This window comes from Rana temporaria, chromosome 1 (genome assembly GCF_905171775.1).
Source record: "Rana temporaria chromosome 1, aRanTem1.1, whole genome shotgun sequence".
Classification (NCBI taxonomy): domain Eukaryota; kingdom Metazoa; phylum Chordata; class Amphibia; order Anura; family Ranidae; genus Rana; species Rana temporaria.
This window is the reverse complement of record NC_053489.1, coordinates 588,666,057-588,690,166: the sequence shown is the minus strand read 5'-3', so window position 1 is coordinate 588,690,166 and position 24,110 is coordinate 588,666,057. Positions and strand designations below refer to the sequence as shown.

Sequence of the window (24,110 nt, the reverse complement as noted above, 5' to 3'; positions counted from 1 at the left end):
GTGCAAGGAGATGGAGTGGCGTTCAAGGATGTATTCGGTTTCCAGGGTCCCATTGTTTTTACAGCGTGGAGTGGATCAAAAACTTGCCTTAAGCACCATTAAGGGTTCGATTTCAGCCTTAGCTGTTTTCTTTCAACGACCCTTGGCGACCCACTCGCTGGTAGGTACTTTTGTGCAGGGGGTTCGACATGTGCTTCCCCCGATTTAGACCACCGCTTCCTCCGTGGGATTTGAATCTGGTGCTCTCGGCTCTTCAGGAGCCTCCTTTTGAGAACATCAGAGAAATTCCTCTCGACGCTCTTTTTAGAAAGTGGCTTTTCTAGTAGCCATTACATCTGTCTGACGTGTTTCTGAGTTGGCGGCCTTGTCTTGCAAGTCTCCATAATTGGTCCTCCACAAGGATAAAGTAGTGCTATGCCTGCAACCTTCTTGTCTTCCGAAGGTAGTTTCAGCTTTTCACCTGAACGAGGACATTGTACTTCTGTCCTTGTGTCCTCGACCGTCGCATCCCAAAGATGCCTTGGATGTGTTACGTGCTCTGCGGGTGAACCTGTCTGCCACGGCTTTGTTCCGGAGGTCGGACTCACTGTTTGTGGCTGTATCTGGTCCGCAGAAGGGCCTGGTGGTCTCGCAGGCCACCATTTCTCAGTGGATCAGGCAGACCGTCATCCAGGCCTAGGGCCTTAAGGGATGTGGGCCTCTTTTCCCTGTCACGGCGTATTCGACAAGGGACATTGGTGCTTTCTGGGATTTACGACATCAAGCGTCTGTTTCACAGGTGTGTAAAGCGGCAACTTGGTTCTCCGTTCACACTTTTTCCAAATTTTACAAGGTTAATGTGAGGTGCATCTTCAGATGCTTCCTTCGGCCGCAAGGTTTTGGCGGCTTGTTTGGGGTGAAGTTGGTTTTTGATTGCTGTTCCCACCCCTTGTTTTTCTGACACTGCTTGGGACGTCCCAAATGTCAAAATTTAAGGAGCTGTGTCCGTCCATGGACGAAAAGAGAAAATTGGATTTTTTGTACTCGCCGTAAAATTATTTTCTCTGTCGGCTGTTCAACTCTGTTAAAGTAACATGTATTTAAATATCTAACATGTTCTGCCTAGTCCTCTCCTATGAACAGGAACATAACCCAAATGTCAAGATTTGAGGAGCTGTGTCCGTCCATGGATGACAGAGAAAAGGATTTTACGGTGAGTACAAAAAATCCTATTTTTTGGTCTTATCTGACCAGAGCACCTTCTTCCACATGTTTGCTGTATTCCCCACCCCACAGCTTCTCGCAAACTGCAAATGGGACTTCGCATGGCTTTCTATCAACAATGGCTTTCTTCTTGCCACTCTTCCATAAAGGCCAGATTTGTGGAGTGCACAACTAATAGTTGTCCTGTGGACAGATTCTCCCACCTGAGCTGTGGATCTCTGCAGCTCCTCCAGAGTCACCATGGGCCTCTTGGCTGCTTCTCTGACTTAATGCTCTCATTGCCCGGCCTGTCAGTTTAGATTGACAGCCATGTCTTGGTATGTTTGCAGATCTGCCATGCTCTTTCCATTTTCGGATAATGGATTGAACAGTGCTCTGTGAGATGTTCAAAGCTGGGGATATTTTTTTAATAACCTAACCCTGCTTTAAACTTCTCCACAACTTTATCCCTGACCTGTCTGTGTTTCTTGGCCTTCATGATGCTGCAAAGGTTCTCTAACAAACCTCCGAGGGCTTCCCAAAACAGCTGTATTTATACTGAGATTAAATTACACACAACTGGACTCTTATTTACTAATTAGATGACTTCTGAAGGTAATTGGTTCCACTAGATTTTAGTTAGGAGTATCCGAGTGAAGGGATCTGAATACAAATGCACGCCACACTTTTCAGATATTTATTTGTGAAAAAATTAAAAACCATTTATTATTTTTCTTCCACTTCACAATTATGTGCCACTTTGAGTTGGTCTATCACATAAAATCCCCAAAAATGCATTTACGTTTTTGGTTGTAACATATGTGGACAAAATGTGGAAACAAATTTAAGAGCTATGAATTATTTTTCAAGGCACTGTATAACACGTTATTGTAAAGAACCATATCAATAGAGAAATTGGATGACAAATAAGTTATATACATCTATGATGTCCAGAACTCTGAAATGCAAACTTTCTCGCAGACGCTATTTTACAAGACAAAGCTTTTTATATATTGATCCTGTTTTGGACATCATGTTTGTACAAACTAATTTATTTGTCCGGTGTGTCAGCCAATTTCTCTGTTAATATGGTTCTTTACAAATATGTTTTCAGACGTGTTCACATGCTTTCCTGAAGATGTGTTTTGATACACGTCAAGCTTCTTATGTGGACCAGTTTTGTAAAAAACAGGAATATTCTCTCTATTACAGAAGGTATACTTTACCTGGGTACAACACATTGATGTGGTTACTACTATGCCTTTTTTCTTTTGTATAATACATTTTTAAATTTGTAGAATGGTGAGACCTGGTTGTTTAAGATACCACTGGCTGCTTGAAACCAATGTACATCAAACACCTCCCGCCCCCCTCCCCCTCCTCTTTTTTCCCCCTTCCCTCCCCCCCTCCCTTCTCCACCCAACAACCCCCCACCATTAAACCCAATCCCCCCCCCCCCTTCCTCCCTCAGTCCTTTCTTTTCGGATTCTTTTTCCCCCCTCTCCCTTCACTTCCCTTACACTCCTCTCACATTTCCTCCTCTCTGTTCACACATTCTCCATTCCCAATCACCCTGTTTTTCCACTTCCCTCAGTACACATCTACATTCACCGGTTCCCACCCGTGCACACTCAATTTTCCTCACACCTGGTGTCCAACCTCACATTAACAAATCGAATTCCTACCATCTCTTATTGACTACACTTTTTACTCTATCAGAGCCCGTTCTATATAAAAATCCCCCTCTATGCGCCAAAGAAGGCAATGACCGGGCCCTGCGCTTGATCATATGACCAATTTGGGTGAGTTTTTTCTCCCTTGAGCATGCTGCAGTGTTTTTAACATAATGTTTACATACCGTATATTTTTTGCTTGTTTCATTTACATGTTTTATGAATATCCTTTAGAAATTACCTCCTGAAGAAGCGGTATCACTGCGAAACCGGTCGAGGTCATTGGTTTCCTGCAATTGACACAGTCGGTTTTTGTTCTCTGATGTGCAAATGTGGTGCCTGTCCCTAAATGTTGTTTTATTGTATTTGTTTTATGTTTAATAAACATTGTTACTTTTTATCAAACTGTTTCCTATCAGTGCCGAAAAAGTCCCCACCAAAATCCCCAATCCCTTGTTCCCTACTGACCCACGTGTTTGATGTACATTGGTTTCAAGCAGCCAGTGGTATCTTAAACAACCAGGTCTCACCATTCTACATATTAAATGGGATGTTGGCACATTGTACTACCTCTACCACTATTTTAAAAGAGGCTATACTCTCCCCTTCCAACAAAATTTTTAAATTTGATGTGATATATTTGTGCTTTGTTGGTTTTTCTCACTACATGTATGCCCTTTTCCAGTCCCTTTGCTACAACCAACACACATTCTGTTCTAGGTATTTGCATTTTCAAGGAGACTATTGGGAAATCTAAGTGCAGATGCACTAGCAATTAAAGCGGGGGTTCACCCTATATAAAAAAAAATATATATATTTTTTTCCTCTAGCATTAAATTCAGCATAGTAGCGCGAGCTACAGTATGCCTGTCTGTATTTTTTTTATCCCCGTACTCACTGTGCTATTGTACATTGAAGATTCCGGGGAATGGGCGTTCCTATGGAGAGAGAAGGTGATTGACGGCCGGCCCTGGCACGTCACGCTTCTCCGGAAATAGCCAAAATAGGCTTGGCTCTTCACGGCGCCTGCGCATAGCCTGTGCGCAGGCGCCGTGAAGAGCCGAGACCTACTCCGGCTGTCTTCGGGGAGCGTGACGTGCCAGAGCCGGCCGTCAATCATCCTCCCTCTCCATAGGAACGCCCATTCCCCGCGGCAGACGGAATCTTCAATGTACAATAGCACTGTGAGTACGGGGATAAAAAAAATACAGACAGGCATACTGTAGCTTGCGCTACTATGCCAAATTTAATGCTATACTGTTGTTAAGGAGGGTGAACCACCGCTTTAAGTGCTGCAGCACATATTTCTTAAAGAGGAAGTAAACCCTGCAAGAGAAAGGCGTAATGAGCTAGTATGCATAATAGCATACTAGCTCACTATGAATGACTTACCTGAGATCGAGGGCCCCCGAAGCGCTTGTCGTTCCCCTCCTCCGCCGCTATGTCCCCTTCATGCTTCTTCCAGATATCGCTGCCCCGGCGCTGTGATTGGCCGGAGCGGCGATGACGTCACTCCCACGCTGGACCGGCACAATCCCGCGCATGCGTGTGGGACTGGCATATTCCCGGCATGATCACAATCATAATGCCGGGACGCTCATTGCGCCTTGTCATCGGTGCAGTGTTTTCTGCAAATATCTCCTACCGTGTAGGTTAGGAAGATATTTCTTGCACCTACAGGTAGGCTTACCTGTAGGTGCAAGTTGTAGGAGTGGGTTTACAACCGCTTTAATGGGAGACTATAGTTCCACTGGAATTTTTCTTTTCTTTTTTTTCTCCAAAGGGGAAATAATAAAATCCAAATGTTTGTGTTTGGAGCTAGGCTGCCACAAAAACATGTCATCATAGGGGATGCCACAATAAAAATAGCATAGCAAGACATGCAAATGATATTTGACCATCGTCATCCACACCAGGAATTTGCAAACTCACGATTCTGAGTTAAAAAAAATCTCTGGCATGAAAGCTCCTGTATGACCTTCTTCCTAGGGAAGGATCACTGAGCAGCTTGCAATTTGGGTTGTATGAAACTTCTTGTCTGAGCTCAACCATGAGCAATGTGAAGCAAGAGTCTTTTTACAAAGATTTTTTTTATTCCTATAGCCATTGTTACACACCTATTGAATGTCTATGCACACAGCAAGCGTCTATGCAGCGTACCAAAATGGTATTTGGGAACTTTCAGGCTTTCCGTAGTACTAAACAAACATGCAGATTAGTGATGTTCATCATTTTTAAAGAAATTAACGACTTCAGTCCCGAAAGGGTTTACCCACTTCCTGACTGGGCCTTTTTTTTGCGATATGTCACTGCGTCGCTTTAACTTACAATTGTGCGATGCTGTACCCAAACAAAATTGATGTCCTTTTCCCCCTCACAAATAGAGATTTCTTTTGGTGGTATTTGATCACCTCTGCGGCTTAGGTGCATAGTATATGTATATATATATATATATATATATATATATATATATATATATATATATATATATATATAATATATATATATATATTATATATATTTGTCCCTAAGGCCCCATACTCACGAGCAAACATGTCTGCTGAAACTGGCCCGCAGGCCAGTTTCAGCAGACATGTTTGGTCGTGTGTGGGCGCGAGCGGGCCGAATTCCAGCAAACATTTGCCCGCCGGGCCTTTTCCCAGCAGACAAATATTCCTGGACTTGTTTTAAAACAGTCCGGTGGAATTCTGCCCGCTCGGACATGTACGGTCGTCAGTACAGACCTACCGTACATGTCCAGGCGCCCGCCGTCCCTCGCATGCGTCGAATGACTTCGACGCATGCGTGGAAGCATTTTAAAGGCGGGCCGCCCACGTCGCCGCGTCATTGTCGCGGCGACACCGCGTCATCGACGCGGCGACACCGCGGACACGCCCCGCGTATTGTTTACGCGCGGACTTCTGTACGATGGTGTGTACAACCATCGTACAGAAGCCCTCTGGCAGACATGTATGGTGAAAACGGTCCGACGGACCGCTTTCACCATACATGTTTGGTCGTGAGTACCCGGCCTTAGAGGCTGGTTTTCATCTTAGCTCTGGTGAGTTTGTACCACGTGGTGGAATTGGAGTGATCGGTGGATGGTGCAAACTACAATAATCTCTAGGTTCACGCATGGACATTATTCTGAATCGCTGTATTTAACATCACCCTTCCTAAAAGACTTTTTCTGTATAGTTGGCCACATTCACTCAACATCAGCGCTGTTTCGTAGTATCTGATACAGTTTTAAACTGTGGACATTTTTAAATACTATTAATTTACACATCTGGAAGAATAGTCAAACATTCTCATAGACACCCTTCTAAACCTTGTGGACAGAGATCCCAGAAGAGTTGAAGCCGTTATATCTGCAAAGGGTGTATATTAGGGCTTATGCACACAAGCATAATAAAATACAGCTATCAATGTTGGATCTTGCTTCCAGAAGCTGGCAGCAAAATCCTGCATAAAATGCTGTCTGCACATTGTACTGTACATTTCTGCACCAATTACATGCATACAGAGCTAATGTGCACGATTGGTTGCTAGTAAGCAGATGTGAACCTTGAGGCAATTAGTTCCACATCAGGTCCACTTGTGCACAACTGCTTGGGAGAATGCTAGGCAGCTCAAGCCGCCTGCATCCTAGTAACAAAGGACACTAGTTGGCTTAAGCCGCTTAGCATCGTTTGTTGCTAGAAGGGAGGTGACTCCAATACAGAACATTTGCGCTGTAAGTATGTAAATGTTAGCAAAAATGCCTGTACAGATCTAAACACAGCGTTTTGAGCCATTTGAAAGCATGTTGGTATCTTTAAGCGCTTGCCGACCGCCCACCGTTTGATGGCGGCAAAATGGCTCCCCTCCGGTCGCTTTAAGGGGTATAGGGGGCGCGCACCTGCCGCGGTACTGAGAAAAAGATGCGCCTGCCCAGCAGCCCCGATGTTCGCTTCTGACAGAGCCAGAATGAGGATCTTTGTGTGTAAACACAGAAATCCACGTTCTGGCAGGGGAGGAGACTGTGTTCCTAGTATATTGGAACATCGATCGGTCTCCTCCCCCCTCCTCTTTTGGTGGTTTTTGATCATCTCTGCGGTTTAATGTTTTGCGCTATAAACAAAAAGTGCGACAATTTTTAAACACAATATTTTGTACTTTTTGCTATACATTTCTCCATTTTTTTTTATTTTTTTTAAAGCAATTGTTTTCCCTCTGTTCTGGCGGATATGTACTTTTCTGCAAATTTCTTTGTAATAAAAATCACAATAAGCGTATGTTGATTGGTTTGTGCAAAATTTATAGCGTCTACAAAATAGGGGGAAGATTTTTTTTTTTTTACTAGTAATGGCGATTTATCAGAGATTTTTATTGGGACTGCGACATTATGGTGGACAGATCGGACACTTTTGACACATTTTTGGGACCTTTGGCATTTATACAGCAATCATCGCTATAGAAATGCACTGTTACTGTGTAAATATCACTGGCAGGGAAGGGGTTAACACTAGGGGTGATCAAGGGATTAACTGTTACCTAGGGAGTGATTCTAACTGTGGGGGGTGGGACTGCCTGGGTAAGAAGAGCGATCTGTTGTTTATACTTGGTATGAATAACAGATCGCTCTCCTCACCCCTGACGGAACCGAGATCTGTCTGTTTACATTGAGAGATCTCCGTTCTGTCTCTGTGTGGAGCGATCACGGGTGCTCGGCGGTCATTGCGACCACCGGGCATGCTCATTGGCTCAGGCGTCGCGCCTGCGCCCCCTTGTGGTCAAAGGACGAGGCGACATATAGCTACGCCGGTTTGCCCAGGGGACCTGCCACAGTATTACTGCGGGGGCTGGTTGGGAAGGGGTTAAGGTATATGTAAACCCTCACCTTGTAAAACAACCTATTCAGTTTAAAATAGAAACGAAAGGCAAAACATAAATACCCCCCCCCCCCCTTTTCTTTTTTTTATAAGTGATCCCATACCCTCTGTTGCCAAATGCATAAGGGGCTCAGAGAGCTGGGGAGTAGAAACAGCAGCACACTGAACTTCCCAGGAAATTGCTGTAGAGGGGACATGTCCACACAAACCTGATCATTGGATTAGCTCCCAGCATATCCAAAAAACTGGGGACGGATCATCTCTCCTGTCTAGTGTGATCAGTTTTTCATTGGAAAGCCGAGGGACTGGCAGGAACACCAGGGATTTCACACAAAGGAAGTAATACAAAGAGAATGGGATATTTTTTAACTACTTAGGATTAATCACATTTCTATTACGTGATCTCGCACTTCCGGGTCTGGGGCGCACTGCTGGACCTGCTGTGTCCAATCACACTGGGAGCCAATCGGTGGGTGTGGCAGGCTCAATGTACGTTGGGACACAAGCAGAACGGCAGTCTGCCTTTGTAAACAAGGCAGACTGTTCTGTCAGCGGGAAGGCTTTGATCTAGAGCTGGACGATTTTCTCCAAAAAAAAATCTGCGATTAAAAAAAAAAAAACTTGATTCACGATTCGAATTTATTATTTATTTATTTTTATGGACACCGCACCGGTCTTGAGGAGCTGCAGGCAGGAGTTTTTAGGCGAGTCCGCAGCGTCCAGCCTTGCGGACTAGGCCGAAGCCGTGGCCTCGCCTAAAAACTCCTGCCCGCAGCTCCTCAGGGCCACGTCCGCGCCGGTCCTGGTGGGGAAAAAAAGATCGAACAAAACGATTTGCTGAAAATCTGAACCGATTTGATCTCTCAACTCGATTCTAGATTCAAATCGATTTTTTTTTTCCCCCAGCCCTATTTCGATCCTGTGTTATCTGCAAAGCAAGAACAAGGACCTTTGCCTTCCCCTAGTCAAAGCACACCCCCCCCACATTGTAGGCACAACCTAGGCATACATTTAATCCTTTGATCGCCCCAGATGTTATCCCCTTTCCTGCCAGTGTCATTAGTACAGTGACGGTGCATACTTTTTTTTTTTTAGTACTGATCCTGTATTAGTGTCACTGGTCCCCCAAAAGTGTCAGGTGTCCCAATTTTCCACTGCAATATCAGTCCTGCATTACTACAATTTTTTTTTTTTAAATATACCATAGTTTATAGACGCTCTAACTTTTGCGCAAACCAATTAATATAAGCTTATTGAGATGTTTTTTTAGTTCAATATGATTTTATTTAAAAATGTATAGAAAGATTAACATATACACAAATAGCCGATTCGTCACTGGCATCTGTAGTAAGGGAAACAGGAAATTAAGCCTCACAGCCTGTTTTTTTACTGTGTAAGCCGCGATGCACTTTCAGAATGGTTTCCACGGTCTCCTGGGACCTCTGTGTGTGCCAGAAGTCCGCGAGGGAGGAGGAACCATAAATGAAGTAGATCGCCATAAGGCAATCTTACCAGGAGGTGGGAGCGGGTACCTGTGAAAAACGGGTACCCGCTCCCCCCTCCCCTTCCAATAAGTGCCAAATGTGGCAGTGGAGGGTGCAAACAAGCAAAGTTATTTAAAAATAGAAAAACATTTATACTTGCCTGCCCTGTGCAGTGGTTTTGCACAGGGCAGTCCAGATCCTCCTCTACTCGGGTCCCTCGCCGGTGCTCCTGGCCCTTCCCTCCTGCCTCCTTGCTATGGGGGGTACCGGGCTGAGCTGCTGCTCTGTGTGTCCATTCAGACACAGAGATGTGGCTTGACTCTGCCCCCTCTCTCTCCGCATTGGCTTATTGACTTTGACAGCAGCGAGAGCCAATGGCACCCACTGCTGTGTCTCAGCCAATCAGGAGAGAGAGTCCTGGGCAGCCTAGGTTCTTGTGCAACATCGCTGGATCAGAAGGGGGCTCAGGTAATTATTAGGGGAGCTGCAGCACACTGAAGGTTTTTTTATCTTCATGCATAAAATACATGAAGATAAAAAACCTTCTGCGTTTAGAGCCACTTTAAGCCTGAGAGTCATACAGCAAACACAGCCTCCATTCCACCACCTTTTCACAGCAATCTGGTGATCTGGGACCCCCTTTTTTAACTGTTGGTTTGTAACGCAAAAGAGGTATTCTCAAAAACACCCTTCATGCATAAAACTGTCAGTAATTTCTCACCTTCACCAGGCCTTGCTTAATACTTGAGCCTGAATGAAAGCAAAATGCGCTCAGAGAGAAGGTTAATGGCACACCCATCAGTAAACAGGCCCACTTATCTCACTTGTCAGGATCTGTTTGAAATCTGCCCTAAGGCTGGATTCACACCTATGCATTTTTAGTCCTTTTTGCAGATTTAACATGGTTTCCTATGGAACACGTTGTGTAGTGCAAATCTGCAAAAAGCACTAAAAATGCATAGGTGTGAATCCAGCCTCAGTAGTGAAATTATTGGACATTCTGATTTTAGAACATAGAATCATATGTTGCCTGAAATTGTTCCTGTTATTTGGGAAAAGCAGAGGATACTAAAAGCTGTTGATGTGAGCAGGCACCCTGTGAGCGGCTGTACTGTGTACATGTCGGCAGCTTTCATTATTCCTAAAGTGACAATGTCAAAGGGTATGGTCTACCTGGGTCCCAGAGATTTCCCAGTTTTGTAGTTCTATATTCCAATGTGCCCATAGAAAGTCTTCATCTTACTCTTTTTCTGAAGTGTATTTATTATCATATATTAGACCCATATAACATGTGGCATGTTGTCCCTCTTTTAGAATGTTATTGGAGCAGAACCCGACTGGAGTTATTCTAAGTACTGATGATTATTTTCAGAAAAATGGCCAATACCAGTTTGATAAAAACTGTCTGAGTGAGGCTCACGACTGGAATCAGCAGCGAGGTATGGAAATGGGTATTAAAGCAGCACTATGTAATTTACATGTTCTTACATGCAAAACTGAACAAAATGTACATAAATAGTATTCTGATGAGTCTGATATATGAACAGTAAAGTAATGAAGCTGAAAGCACAAGTGAAGCCCAGCAAAGCCTCATCTTTTCATTTTCGGCAAAAAAAATTAACAAGGAACCTGGTTATTTTGAATTTATGAGCTCTCAAATTTTCATAAATCTCCCCTTCTAAATGTTTTTTTTTTTTTAGTCTGAATTTCTCACTTCCTGTTCCACCATCATCCAAGCCATTCCGGCTGGGGGTTTATTCGGTGTGCTCACCCCCTCCCTTGGGACTACATCCCTGCGTGGAGACGCACAGTGATGAGGGTAAGCTTACTGAGAAGGAACAGGAAGTGAAAAATTCGGACAAAGACATTTTTTTTTTTTTAGAAGGAAAAGAAAAGTGAACCAACAATGCACTAGTTTAAAGTGGTTGTAAACCCTTACAGACCACTTTAACTTACAGGTAAGCCTAGATTAAGGCTTACCTGTAGGTCCAAGAAATATCTCCTTAACCTACACAGTTAAGGAGATATTTTCCAAAAAAGGGGCACCGATGTCTACGGCACATGCGCGCCGTAGACAACGGCGCAGGTGCACTGAGAGTGCCGTTGGTGAAGGCTCCCGTGCGCATGCGCGGGAGTGACGTCATCGCTGCTCCGTCCAGTCACAGCGCCGGAGCAGCGATACCCGGAAGTCACTCCGGGAGAGATGGCGGCGGTGGAGGAGGTTATCGAGGACCACTTCGGGGGCTTCGATCTCAGGTAAGTAATTCATAATGAGCTAGTATGCTATACATACTAGCTCATTATGCCTTTCTCTTGGAGGTGGGGTTTTTTTCCTGATTTTTTTTTTATTTATTTTTTTAAGATGGTTTACTTCCTCTTTTAAAGGAACCTATTTAGAAAATAAGAAACAAACCTTTACAACCCCTTTAACATTCTGTATCAGTATTTAACCATATTTAAATCATATAGAGATAAATAATCCCCTCCAAAAAAAAAGAAGAAAATCCATAAAGTATCAAAAATAGGAAAACACACAAAACAAACAAACCTTGCACCTTTCGGACTAAAATAGCTTGGCATATAGTAAATAAAACCTATTATATAGAGTCTTGGGGCCAAATTCCCAAAAACGTAGCCTAATTTAAATTTCAGCAGTTAAGTTACACGGCCTTAAAATTTCTACCTAAGTGCCCGATCCACAAAGCACTTACCTAGAAATTACACGCCGTGTAACTTAAGTGCCTCCGTCGCAAGGCGGTCCTCCTCTCCGGGGGGCGATTACTATTTAAATGAGGCGCGCTCCCGCGCCGGCCGTACTGCGCATGCGTGTGACGTAATTTTCCCGACGTGCAGCGCGTGAACGTAATTTACGCCGGGCTTTGTGGATTGCGACGGGACAATAAAGTTGCGACGGGTGAAAAAAAAAAATACGCGCCGGGAAAACAAAAAGAAAAAAAGAAAAATTGACAGCGTCGCTCGGCATGCATTCCTGAGAGGGAGAACTCCATGCCAATTTTCAAAGAAAAAACCGGCATGGGTCCCCCCCCCAGGAGCATACCAGGCCCTTAGGTCTGGTATGGGTTGTAAGGAGACCCCCCCTACGCCGAAAAATCGACGTAGGGGGTCCCCCTTCAATCCATACCAGACCCGTATCCAAAGCACGCTACCCGGCCGGTCAGGAAAGGGAGTGGGGACGAGCGAGCGCCCCCCCCTCCTGAGCCGTGCCAGGCCGCATGCCCTCAACATGAGGGGGTTGGGTGCTCTGGGGCAGGGGGGCGCACTGCGGGCCCCCCCACCCCAGAGCACCCTGTCCCCATGTTGATGAGGACAGGACCTCTTCCCGACAACCCTTGCCGTTGGTTGTCGGGGTCTGCGGGCGGGGGCTTATCGGAATCTGGGAGTCCCCTCAAATAAGGGGGCCCCCAGATACCGGCCCCCCACCCTAAGTGAATGGATATGGGGTACATCGTACCCCTACCCATTCACCTGGAGGCAAAGTGATAGTTATTAAACACACAACACAAGGGTTTTTAAAATCATTTATTAGTCTGCTCCGGAGGCCCCCCCTGTCTTCTTTAGCTCTAATACCAGGGGGGGCTTCTTCTTCCACTCTCCGGGGGGGGGTCTTCGCTCTCCGGGGGTCTTCTCCGCTCTCCGGGGGTCTTCTTCTATCTTCGCCGCTCTCCGCTGTTGACTCGGCGCACCCCGGTTCTTCTGCAGCTGTCCGGTGCCTTCTCCTTCAGCGCTGGCTGCCTGCTATCTTCGTGTGTTAGCTCAATTACTAGCAGGCAGCCAGCGCGGTCTTCTGTGACGTCATGTTCTTCTTCTCCCTTCTTCCGATGTTGACACGTCGCCTCTTGTCACTGCAATGATGGAAGCGCGCCTTGCATCCCATTTATATAGGCATCACCGTCCCATCATGCTCCGGTTGGTACCCACGTGGTGGGTGCCTACCCACGTGGGTACCAACCGGAGCATGATGGGACGGTGATGCCTATATAAATGGGATGCAAGGCGCGCTTCCATCATTGCAGTGACAAGAGGCGACGTGTCAACATCGGAAGAAGGGAGAAGAAGAACATGACGTCACAGAAGACCGCGCTGGCTGCCTGCTAGTAATTGAGCTAACACACGAAGATAGCAGGCAGCCAGCGCTGAAGGAGAAGGCACCGGACAGCTGCAGAAGAACCGGGGTGCGCCGAGTCAACAGCGGAGAGCGGCGAAGATAGAAGAAGACCCCCGGAGAGCGGAGAAGACCCCCGGAGAGCGAAGACCCCCCCCCGGAGAGTGGAAGAAGAAGCCCCCCCTGGTATTAGAGCTAAAGAAGACAGGGGGGGCCTCCGGAGCAGACTAATAAATGATTTTAAAAACCCTTGTGTTGTGTGTTTAATAACTATCACTTTGCCTCCAGGTGAATGGGTAGGGGTACGATGTACCCCATATCCATTCACTTAGGGTGGGGGGCCGGTATCTGGGGGCCCCCTTATTTGAGGGGACTCCCAGATTCCGATAAGCCCCCGCCCGCAGACCCCGACAACCAACGGCAAGGGTTGTCGGGAAGAGGTCCTGTCCTCATCAACATGGGGACAGGGTGCTCTGGGGTGGGGGGGCCCGCAGTGCGCCCCCCTGCCCCAGAGCACCCAACCCCCCCATGTTGAGGGCATGCGGCCTGGCACGGCTCAGGAGGAGGGGGGGGCGCTCGCTCGTCCCCACTCCCTTTCCTGACCGGCCGGGTAGCGTGCTTTGGATACGGGTCTGGTATGGATTGTAGGGGGACCCCTACGTCGATTTTTCGGCGTAGGGGGGTCTCCTTACAACCCATACCAGATCTAAGGGCCTGGTATGCTCCTGGGGGGGAACCCATGCCGGTTTTGATTTTACAAATTGCCGTGGAGTTCTCCCTCGGGAATGCATACCAAATGCCGTCGCTTGAATGGGCTTTTACATGGTGTGACTAACTTTCCACATTGTAAAACCAGCCCTAGTTTTGCGCAAGCAAATCGGAACTTGCGCAGAAATCACAATGCTGAAAAGCGTTGTGGATCTGCTTAAGTCCTCATTTGCATACTCAAAGCGGCATTTCAATGAGAAATGCCCCCAGCGGCGGATGCGGTACTGCATCCTAAGATCTGACCGTGTAAGTGTCTTACACATGTCAGATCTTCTGCCTAACTTAGGAAAAAGCCTTTTGAGGATCGTTTCCAAAGTTAGGCACAGAGATACGCAGGCTGAACAGCAGTTCCGCCTGCGTATCTCTTTTGAGAATTTGGCCCTAGGATACATTTTACACATCGCATTGTTTACCCCAAACAATGTTAGGGCCTGTGTCAGTGGGCACTTTTTTGTGCAAGAAGTGCTTTGCATTCTCATACTAGTGTAAGACTGCGTTCACACATACGAGGCCGCGGTTTCAGTGCGGGAGTCCGGTGCGGTTATGTTCATTGATTCAGATGCAAATTTTTCGCAGAGCAGGCTTTACTACCGCTTTAAGGGGACAATTTTGATGTAAATAGTTTTTTCCAGATTTCTTCTTTTTGGAAAAAAGTGTTACAACTCTGGACAAGTTAAACTGAGACTGAAAAAGGTTATGTTTAGTAAAAAGATTAAAAAGGAACTGAACTCGTGAAGCTTTGTTCCAAAGCAAGCCCTTTGCAGGCAGAAGACAAAGAACTTCTCACTATTATTGCCTGTAGTCTCCCTGCAGCTGACTTTCCATACCTTGTTCTACCTTGTTTTGTGTGGCTATCTTTGTTGTGGCAATGTTTTTCTTCCTCCTTTTTAGAGTCTCCAGTACAGAGAACATTGAGTAGCACATTACTGACAAAACCAAATCTCATTCCAAATCTCCCAAGAATAGATAGGGCATTATAAAGGCTGTGGGCACAGGAGTGGTTAGGCACCCTCTTACCAGGAAATGCACTGTTGTGAAATTCATACTGCTTAGGAAAAAATATACATTTCTAAAGCCTCGTACACACGATCGGATTTCCATCGGACAAATCTGTGGATTTTTGTCAGAAGGGCGTTGGCCGTGAACTTGTTCTGCATACAGACAGCATAACTTTTTCAGCCAACATACACGAAACTACGTTTTTTTTCAGTTCTTTAGCGCCACCCTTTGGGCAACTTCTGCTAATGTCGTCTGATGGTTAGCTTTGGTTCTGGGCATGCATGTTTGTACTTTGGATTTTAGTCCGACGGACTTGTGTGCATGCGATCGGATAATCCGACGGAACACATTTGTTGTCGGACAATTTGAGAGCATGGCTATCCAACATTTGTTGTCGGAAATTCCGACAACAATTGTCAGATGGAGCATGCAGACGGTCGGGTTATCCGACAAAACACATCCATCACACAATTGTTGTTGGAATATCCGATTGTGTGTACGGGGCTTAACTCTAAGCATACCCACAGATGAACACGTATCCCCTCCTGCTGAATCATAGCATAGTGCCTGTCTACAGAACATGCTTTGAGTGGGTGAATTTAATATATCATGGGAGCAGGCTTGTTTAGTGAGTACAGCCAGTTATTATGACGGCATCTTTTTCTATTTTTTTTTGGCTAGAGTTGTGAATTCTGAATGAATTAACTGCAGAAATATTTTTGCACAATCTTTCACAGGTTTTTAACATTTGCAATGACACAATAATCATACCTCCCAGCTTTCTTAAATTATAAATAGGGACACCTTTTAGCACACAGTATGTAGGCAAAGGACATGTCCCTCCCACTGCCCCAGTTACACACAGGTCACAATGATCTGTTATGCAGAAAATTATTGGCTAAACCACATAAGTGTGTGTGTTTTTTTTTTTTTTTTTTTTTTTTTTTTTTTTTAAACCTATATTTTTCTTTTATGCGCAGCAGGTTCAAATCTTTATTAAAAAGAGATGTGAGATAAAAGTGCTTTGCTGCAGGCAGTTCCAGATTAATTTGGGTACCATCCCTATGCTTGCCTTAAAGGAAGTTGGGTTAAAGGAGAAGATGCCTGCGTGGCACTCCTTGTGCCTCCCCACAGCACAATGCTTGGTGCAAGTGAGGCCAATCTCTAGGCCTGAATGCTATCACTTGGTTGGGGTGGGGAGGTTAAAATGCACACAAGACTTTGTAAAATTGGTGGGTGTTGAAAGCAACTGGAAGCTTAATTATAGAATTTCTTGTGTAGCAGTTATTTTGAAATGGAATACTCTTAATGTCAGGTAAGCTGAAGGGTGATCATTTTGCACAAGCTGGTTTGTTTGCTATATATTTTTAAAAGGCATAATTTACTTTGTTATATTGTTGAGTTTTTCAGTTTTGCTTGTTGACTTTGTTTCATGCCCTACCACAAATCAGGCATTTATAAGATCACTTTTTTGTTTCAGCTAAAGATGCTTTTGAGAAGAATGTCTCACCGATCATAATAGACAATACCAACTTACAAGGATGGGAAATGAAGCCATATGTCTCTATGGTCAGAACAGTTTGACATTGAACTGAAATAACTGAAAAAGATTTTTACATGTCGCTTTGTTATATGGCTGATTTTGTTTTTCCTTATTTTGTTCATATTTTGTCAGCGTTTGCAGTTTAGTAATTATGCATATGAGCGTATCATCATATATATATTTTTTTTTGGTGGGGGGGAGTGGATCTTGGGTGGGAGTTCCCACACTTTTTTCCCCAGGACTTGACATCTGAGAAAGGGCAACTCCATACTAATGGCCATGCCCTTTAGAATGTTATGTCTGAGCTTGCATAGGTGTGACTCTTGACGTTATGGTTTAGGTACTGCAGTTTCAGGTAGTAGGCAATAGTGTGAGAAAGTTGATTACATTTTAATTACATGCAATGTGATCACGTTTTACTTTAATCTATTTTTTTTTTTGCATAGTTTAGCAGATAGAGTATACTTGCATTGCTCCGAATAAAGCTGAAATTGCGTGGAGTTGGTTAGCAAATGTGGCCAAGAGGCGGGAAGGTAACAGCATAGATAACTAAAATAGGAGACATGGGCCCGGATTCACAGACATTGGCGCACATTTTTGCCGCCTACGCTACGCCGACGCAGCGCATGGAGGCAAGCATTGAATTCACAAAGCACTTCCTTCCAAAACTGCGCTGGGTTTCCAAGGCGTAAGTCGGCGTAAGTGGAAGTAGGCGTGAGCCATGCAAATGAGGCGTGACCCCATGCAAATGAAGGGCCGAGCGCCAGACAGATACGTATAACGAACTGCGCATGCGCCGTCCTGTGGGCGCATCCCAGTGCGCATGCTCACAATCACGTCGGAACAACTGCCTAAGATACACCGGATCACTGCCTATGGCGTAAACGTAACCTATGCCTAGTCATATTCATGTCCAACGTAAAATACGTGGGCCTGAGTTCCCTGGTGCAGACCTTTCCATGTCTGCTGCTGAGTTACACCTCGGCGTATCTCCCTCATTTGCATATTTGAATAGAAAATCAATGGGAGCGCCAAATGCATCCAGCGTAAATATGCGCCCACTCTACGCCGGCGTAGGCAAGTTACGTCGGTCGGATGTAGCCTGTTTTTAGGCGTATCTTAGTTTTGTGGGCAGGGTGCACAGATACGACGGCGCATATTTGCACTTACGCAGCGTGTCTGGAGATACGTCGGCGCAAGTGCTTTGTGAATCCGGGCCGTGGTATTTAGACATAGTGCATGCTAAATGCACTGAATATTTTATTTTATTTTTGAAAAATTCCAAAGGTTACTGATTGCAGCTCTTTTATGTACTGAAAGCTGTCATGCTTATAATGCATACAATATTTATAAAACTAATTGTATTTGCTCATTTCTGTTTATAAATTAATTTTAAATTTTTTGTTTAATAGGCCATGAAACACAAATATAAAGTAACATTTCGTGAACCAGAAACGTGGTGGAAATATAAACCTAAAGAACTTGAAAGGTACGACTGCTAATTATCAATTATTCTCCTAATGTGCTATGAATACCTTTCTCTTGGGCTACTTTCACACTCAGACCGCCGTATTTTAGCGGCGCTTTTAACCCCAAAGATGAGGTTAACAGGGGGTTAAAAACGCTGCTGCCGAAGTGCTTTGCAGGCACTTTAGCCATGCTTCGGCAGCGCTGCCCATTCATTTCAATGGGAGGGGCAGTTTAGGAGGGGTGTATACACATGGCCCCAAAAATGCTGCTTGCAGGACTTTTTTTCTTTTTGCAAGCGCATTTTCTGCAAGCGCAAAGCCCCAGTGTGGAAGCACTGGGGAGGCTGGAGAGGCACTTTACAGGCACTATTTTTAGAGCTAAAATGTCTGAAAAGCACCTTCAGTGTGAAAGGGGTCTAAAAGCTGAACTCGAGATAAATCTATGAACACAAGCTTATGCAGCCATATACTCATTTGAGAAAATTAGAGGGTTATTCTATCAAAAAGTGATATAGGTATAACTTTATGGACTGTCAGTTCCTAGCCTCCTAAATCAGGGCTCGACAAATCCCGGTCGCCATGGCGACTAGAAATATTGTCCTGGCGACTTGGCTTGTGAGCTGGCGCCATCTGGTGGTGAGTCGTTGGTATTACAAGTTATTACCACTAGATGTGAGCTGGCGCCATCTGGTGGTGGCCGTTGGTATTACAAGTTAAGCATTACAAGTTAAACAGCAATTCTAATGTCATTTTTCACTATTTTCACTGCCATCTTCTTCCCTCTAATTAGAACCCCCAAACATTATATATATTTTTTATCCTAACACCCTAGAAAATAAAATGGCGATCGTTGCAATACTTTCTGTCACGCCATATTTGCGCAGCGGTCTTACAAGCGCACTTTTTTTGGGAAAAAATTACACTTTTTTTAATAAAAAAATAAGGCAACAGTAAAGTTATCCACATTTTTTTTAATATTATGAAAGATAATGTTACGCCGAGTAAATTCATACCCAACATGTCGCGCTTCAAAATTGCGTCCGCTCGTGGAATGCCGACAAACTTTTACCCTTTAAAATCTTCATAGGCGACGTTTAAACAAATCTACAGGTTGCATGTTTTGAGTTACAGAGGAGGTCTAGGGCTAGAATTATTGCTCTCGCTCTACCAATCGCGGCGATACCTCACATGTGTGGTTTGAACACCGTTTACATATGCAGGCGCTGCTCACGTATGTGTTCGCTTCTGCGCGCAAGCTCGTCGGGACGGGGGGCGTTTTCTGGCTCCTAACTTTTTTAGCTGGCTCCTAGATTCCAAGCAAATTTGTCAAACCCTGTCCTAAATGTCTTGAATACTTCAACCGCAAAATCTCCCTGAAATTATTCTCCACTCTGTTCCTGTCTGTCTAGGAGTTTTGGGTACTTAAGCCCTTCTCAGCATGCTTGTACACTATTATTTCCATTCTATATAATATGAAATAAAAAAATCTTACAGGGAGAGTGAAACCCTATCGTAATGACCACCAAGGGTATACAGACCAAGGAACTCAAATGCAGAACTTTAACCAATAGGACTTCCTTTAGTTTTAAATGTATTTGTAAATGGAGCTATTTTAAGTACCCAAGTCTGTGTCTTGATATCAGACTCCTCTGCAGAGCAACATTCGGACTAGAAGATTTATCATTTTATCATCACTGTGCTGATTCTCCCAGTCCCTAAACTGAGGGTGACGGAGTCCTTTTGCATTGGCCCTGCTGACTGTGCTGTCCAGAAAATGCTATCTGGATTACATGGCTGGTTGTTTAACATGGAAATCCCCTGAAAGTTTAAAACGGTACCATTGTATGTATATTTAGTTCTGTTTAAATTCTTTTGATTATTGCAGTTTTCCTGCTGTCAACTTTCAGCTTGCTTTTTTTTTTTTCTCTTAATTTCTCTGCTTTATTTTCTGGACAATATTTCAAATACACATTTGCAGGTTCTTCATCTAGTAGCTAACTTTACAGCAGACATACAGTGTACATTCCTGCTAAACATCCAAGAAATCCAGTTACGGGTAACATACCTGAAGTGGTTCATGATCACTTTTGTGTATCAGTAAGGTTCTTTATAGTTTGCTAATCAAGTCTGCATATTTTATATTCTGAATTGTATAAATCAACATAACTATGTCTAAAGCAGCCACACTGCTATAAGGGATTTGAAATGTGGACAAATGTAAAGATGTTCCTCAAACCAGTCTGATTCTGTGTATCATTTCAAATATGTGGAATCTCCACTTTCTCTTTATTTTCAGCAATCACTTCTAAGTTTTTCTCACGAACGGCAGCCATACACAGCTTAACCACTTCCATACAGGGCACTTACGCACCTTCCCGCCCAAGCCAATTTTCAGCTTTCAGCCATGTCGCACTTTGAATGACAATTGCGCGGTCATGCTACACTGTACCCAAACAAAATTGGCGTCCTTTTTTCCCCACAAATAGAGCTTTCTTTTGGTGGTATTTGATCACCTCTGCGATTTTTTTTTTTTTGCGCAACAACTAAAAAAAGACTGAATTTTTTTAAAAAAAAATAAAGTTTTTATTTTTTTCTGTTCATTTTTTTGTAAATAAGTAAGTTTTCTCTTTCAATTACGGGCACTGATATGGCGGCACTGATGGGCACCGATGAGGTGGCACTGATGGGCACCGATAAGGTAGTACTGATGGGCACCGATGAGGTGGCACTGGTATGCGGCACTGATGGACACTCATGGGCGGCACTGGGCACTCATAGGTGGCACTGATGGGTACTTAGCATGGATTGGCACTGGGCATGGATTGGCACTGTGGGGTGGCACTGATGGACACTGTGGGGTGGCACTGATGGACACTGTGGGGTGGCACTGATGGACACTGTGGGGTGGCACTGATGGATCCATGTTGCCAATCAGTGCCCATTTGGGCACTGATTGGCATTTTTTTTTTACTGTCTTTTTTTTATTTATATTTTTTTGACAATTTGTTATTTTTTGCCCATTTTTTTTTTTTTTTTAATTCCCTCGTGGTCCAGTGTTGCGATCCGAGGGGGGGCTGCGCTGATAAACAATCAGCGCGAACCCCCCCGTCAGGAGACCTTCCGATCGGCTCTCCTCTACTCGCGTCTGTCAGACGCGAGTGAGGAAGAGCCATCAACGGCTCTTCCTGTTTACATCGTGATTGGACACGGCTGATCACGTGTTAAAGTGTCTCCGTGAGAGACACTTTACCTAGATCGGTGTTTCGGGGTGTCAGACTGACACCCCGCAACAACGATCGCCGCTATGCGCGCCCCCGGGGGCGCGCAGCGGCTCAATATCCTGAGGACGTCATATGACGTCCAGTCAGGATTAAGCAACCACTTTGCCGCCGTCAATCTGTCATTGGCGGGCGGCAAGTGGTTAAATATGCTCCAATTTAATGATTGATGCCATGATCAAATGCCCATTGGGTGTGTATGTCTTCCCTCTTAAGTGTTTGTATTATTAACAAGTAACTTCAACTTGTAGTTTATAGGATGGCCTCCAAACTAACATTGTGGTGGTTTTGAGGGTGGGCAAATCCTGAGGACAAGATTGATGAAAGATCTGCCCCATACTCTTCAAAACATGTATGTTCACTTCAAATCAATTATTATTGAAGTAAACAGAACTGAGCTAAACTTTAGTTTTGTTTTTCTAGTAGCAATTACTCCTGTAAGAACAAGTCAGTCCTTGATTTGCACGTTCAAATTAACGTGTGAACTTGAATATATCACTGATTATCCTCCTAGAGTAGACCTGTTCTGTAATTCATAAAATTGCAACATTGCATAGAGTGTGTGAGCCATTTTGATGAATATGTTGTGAAAAATTCATATTTCATTCGCAAGGTGGTTGATCATGTTTTCTTTAACTGACTTTGAAATTGATCCTATAAAAATCTTTAACCTGGGGAATCTTGAGCAATTAACCACTTTAGCCCCGGGCCTGTTTTTCAGAGTCGGTGTTTACGAGACAAAACCATTTTTTTTTGCTAGAAAATTACTTAAAACCCCCAAACATTATATATATTTTTTTTCTAACACCCTAGAGAATAAAATGGAAGTCATTGCAATACTTTTTGTCACACCGTATTTGCGCAGCGGTCTTACAAGCGCACTTTTTTTGGAAAAAATGCACTTTTTTAAATGAAAAAATAAGACAACAATAAATTTGGCCCAATTTTTTTATATATTGTGAAAGATAATGTTACGCCGAGTAAAATGATACCCAACATGTCACGCTTAAAAATTGCGCCCGCTCGTGGCATGGCGTCAAACTTTTACCCTTAAAAATCTTGATAGGCGACGTTTAAAAAATTCTACAGGTTGCATTTTTTGAGTTACAGAGTAGGCCTAAGGCTAAAATTAATGCTCTCGCTCTAACGATCGCGGCGATACCTCACTTGTGTGGTTTGAATACCGTTTTCATATGTCGGCGCTACTCGCGTATACGTTCGCTTCTACGCGCGAGCTCGTCGGGACGGGGCGCTTTAAAAAATTTTTTTTTTTGCTTTTCGCATTTATTTTTATTTATTTTAGAATTTTTAACACTGAAAAAAAAAAAATTATCACTTTTATTCCTATTACAAGGGATGTAAACATCCCTTGTAATAGAAAAAAGCATGACAGGTCCTCTTAAATATGAGATCTGGGGTCAAAAAGACCTCAGATCTCATATTTGGGCTTAAATGCAAAAAAAAAAAAAAAAAATTTGCAAATGACAAAAAAAAAAAAGTTTCTTTAAGACGCTGGGCGGGACTGACGTTTTGACGTCACTTCCGCCCAGCGGAGCTATGGGGACGGGCGAAGGAGATTTTTCCTTCAGTCTCGTCCCCGCTCACCAGCCGGATGGTCGCGATCTCCTCCGCCGCTACCGACGGCTACGGTAAGCGGCGGAGGGCGCGGGAGAGCGGCGGGAGGGGGGGGGGCCCCTCTCCCGCCACCGATAACGGCGATCTCGCGGAGACCGCCATTATCGTTAACACGGCCGCCCACAGAAGAGATGAATATCTCGATTGTGGCAGCAGCTGCTGCCGTTACCGAGATATTCATCTCTAAAGTGAGGACGTATAACGACGGTGGGCGGTCGGCAAGTAGTTAAGGTTACTATAAACTTCTGAATAATAGCAAACAATGATATTGATTTTGAACAAGGCTTGTAAAGTTGTGTGGCATTTACTGACTTCCCAGGTGAATTATTGGCAGAACCATATACTGTATGCCCTACTGCCACTGTCAGGAAAGAATCAAAGTGGGTCATTGTACCCCAAAAAAGTTAGTTTTTGTTAGCTGTTGGAGAGTTACACCATGTAGCCGTTCTTTATATCTTCCAGGAATTTCAGATCTTGAGAACACTTTTTAAAGGGGTCTTCATACCCAGGTTCTTCTTGGGGGTTCCGCTTTACTTCTTGGAATGTGTGGCAGTAAGATCTTGGTGCTGGAGTACCCTGCAGATATTAAAAAAAAAAAAAAAATCAGACCACCAAACCCCAGCTTTTACTGATGTTTGCGTGAAGTGAACTTTTAGTCCTTGTCTTCATGAGATATTGGCTATATTTAAGAATAGGTTCTGCACTTTAAGGAAAAGAAAACAGTAATGGATGCCTTCCAGCCCTTTGGCAAATGTTATAGTCATCTGTAGGTCATTGTTTATAGAAATACTACAGACAAAAGTAAAAGCAATCCATTTAGTGCTAAAATACATTTCTAACACAGATCCTTTGTATTCAAATTTCATCATCGCCTTAGGAGTTCTGGCACTGCCAGACTGCTACAAATATTATATAACCACAGTTGGTTACTGCCTCCTGGTTGTTCAATCCGGACCTTTCTAACAAGGCTACGATCCTAGAAACAGCAGTGGTGCACTCAGTGGAGGCTATTAAGTGTCTACCATTCCGTGGCCCCAGAGCTCCAAATGAGTCAACACCCTCAATGCACATCTCCCTGTGAG

The 24,110-nt window shown here is 44.2% G+C and overlaps 1 protein-coding gene across 2 annotated transcripts in view; it reads left to right on the top strand.

The window, feature by feature from the left end:
- Positions 1 to 24,110, top strand: part of N4BP2 (NEDD4 binding protein 2) — a 129,667-nt gene that overhangs the window by 32,674 nt on the left and 72,883 nt on the right. For both annotated transcript variants that reach the window (XM_040335079.1, XM_040335078.1), the window contains 3 exons: positions 10,528 to 10,652; positions 16,584 to 16,672; positions 18,059 to 18,135. In XM_040335079.1, coding sequence (XP_040191013.1) covers positions 10,528 to 10,652; positions 16,584 to 16,672; positions 18,059 to 18,135 — 291 coding nt within the window. The remainder of the gene's footprint in view (positions 1 to 10,527; positions 10,653 to 16,583; positions 16,673 to 18,058; positions 18,136 to 24,110) is intronic.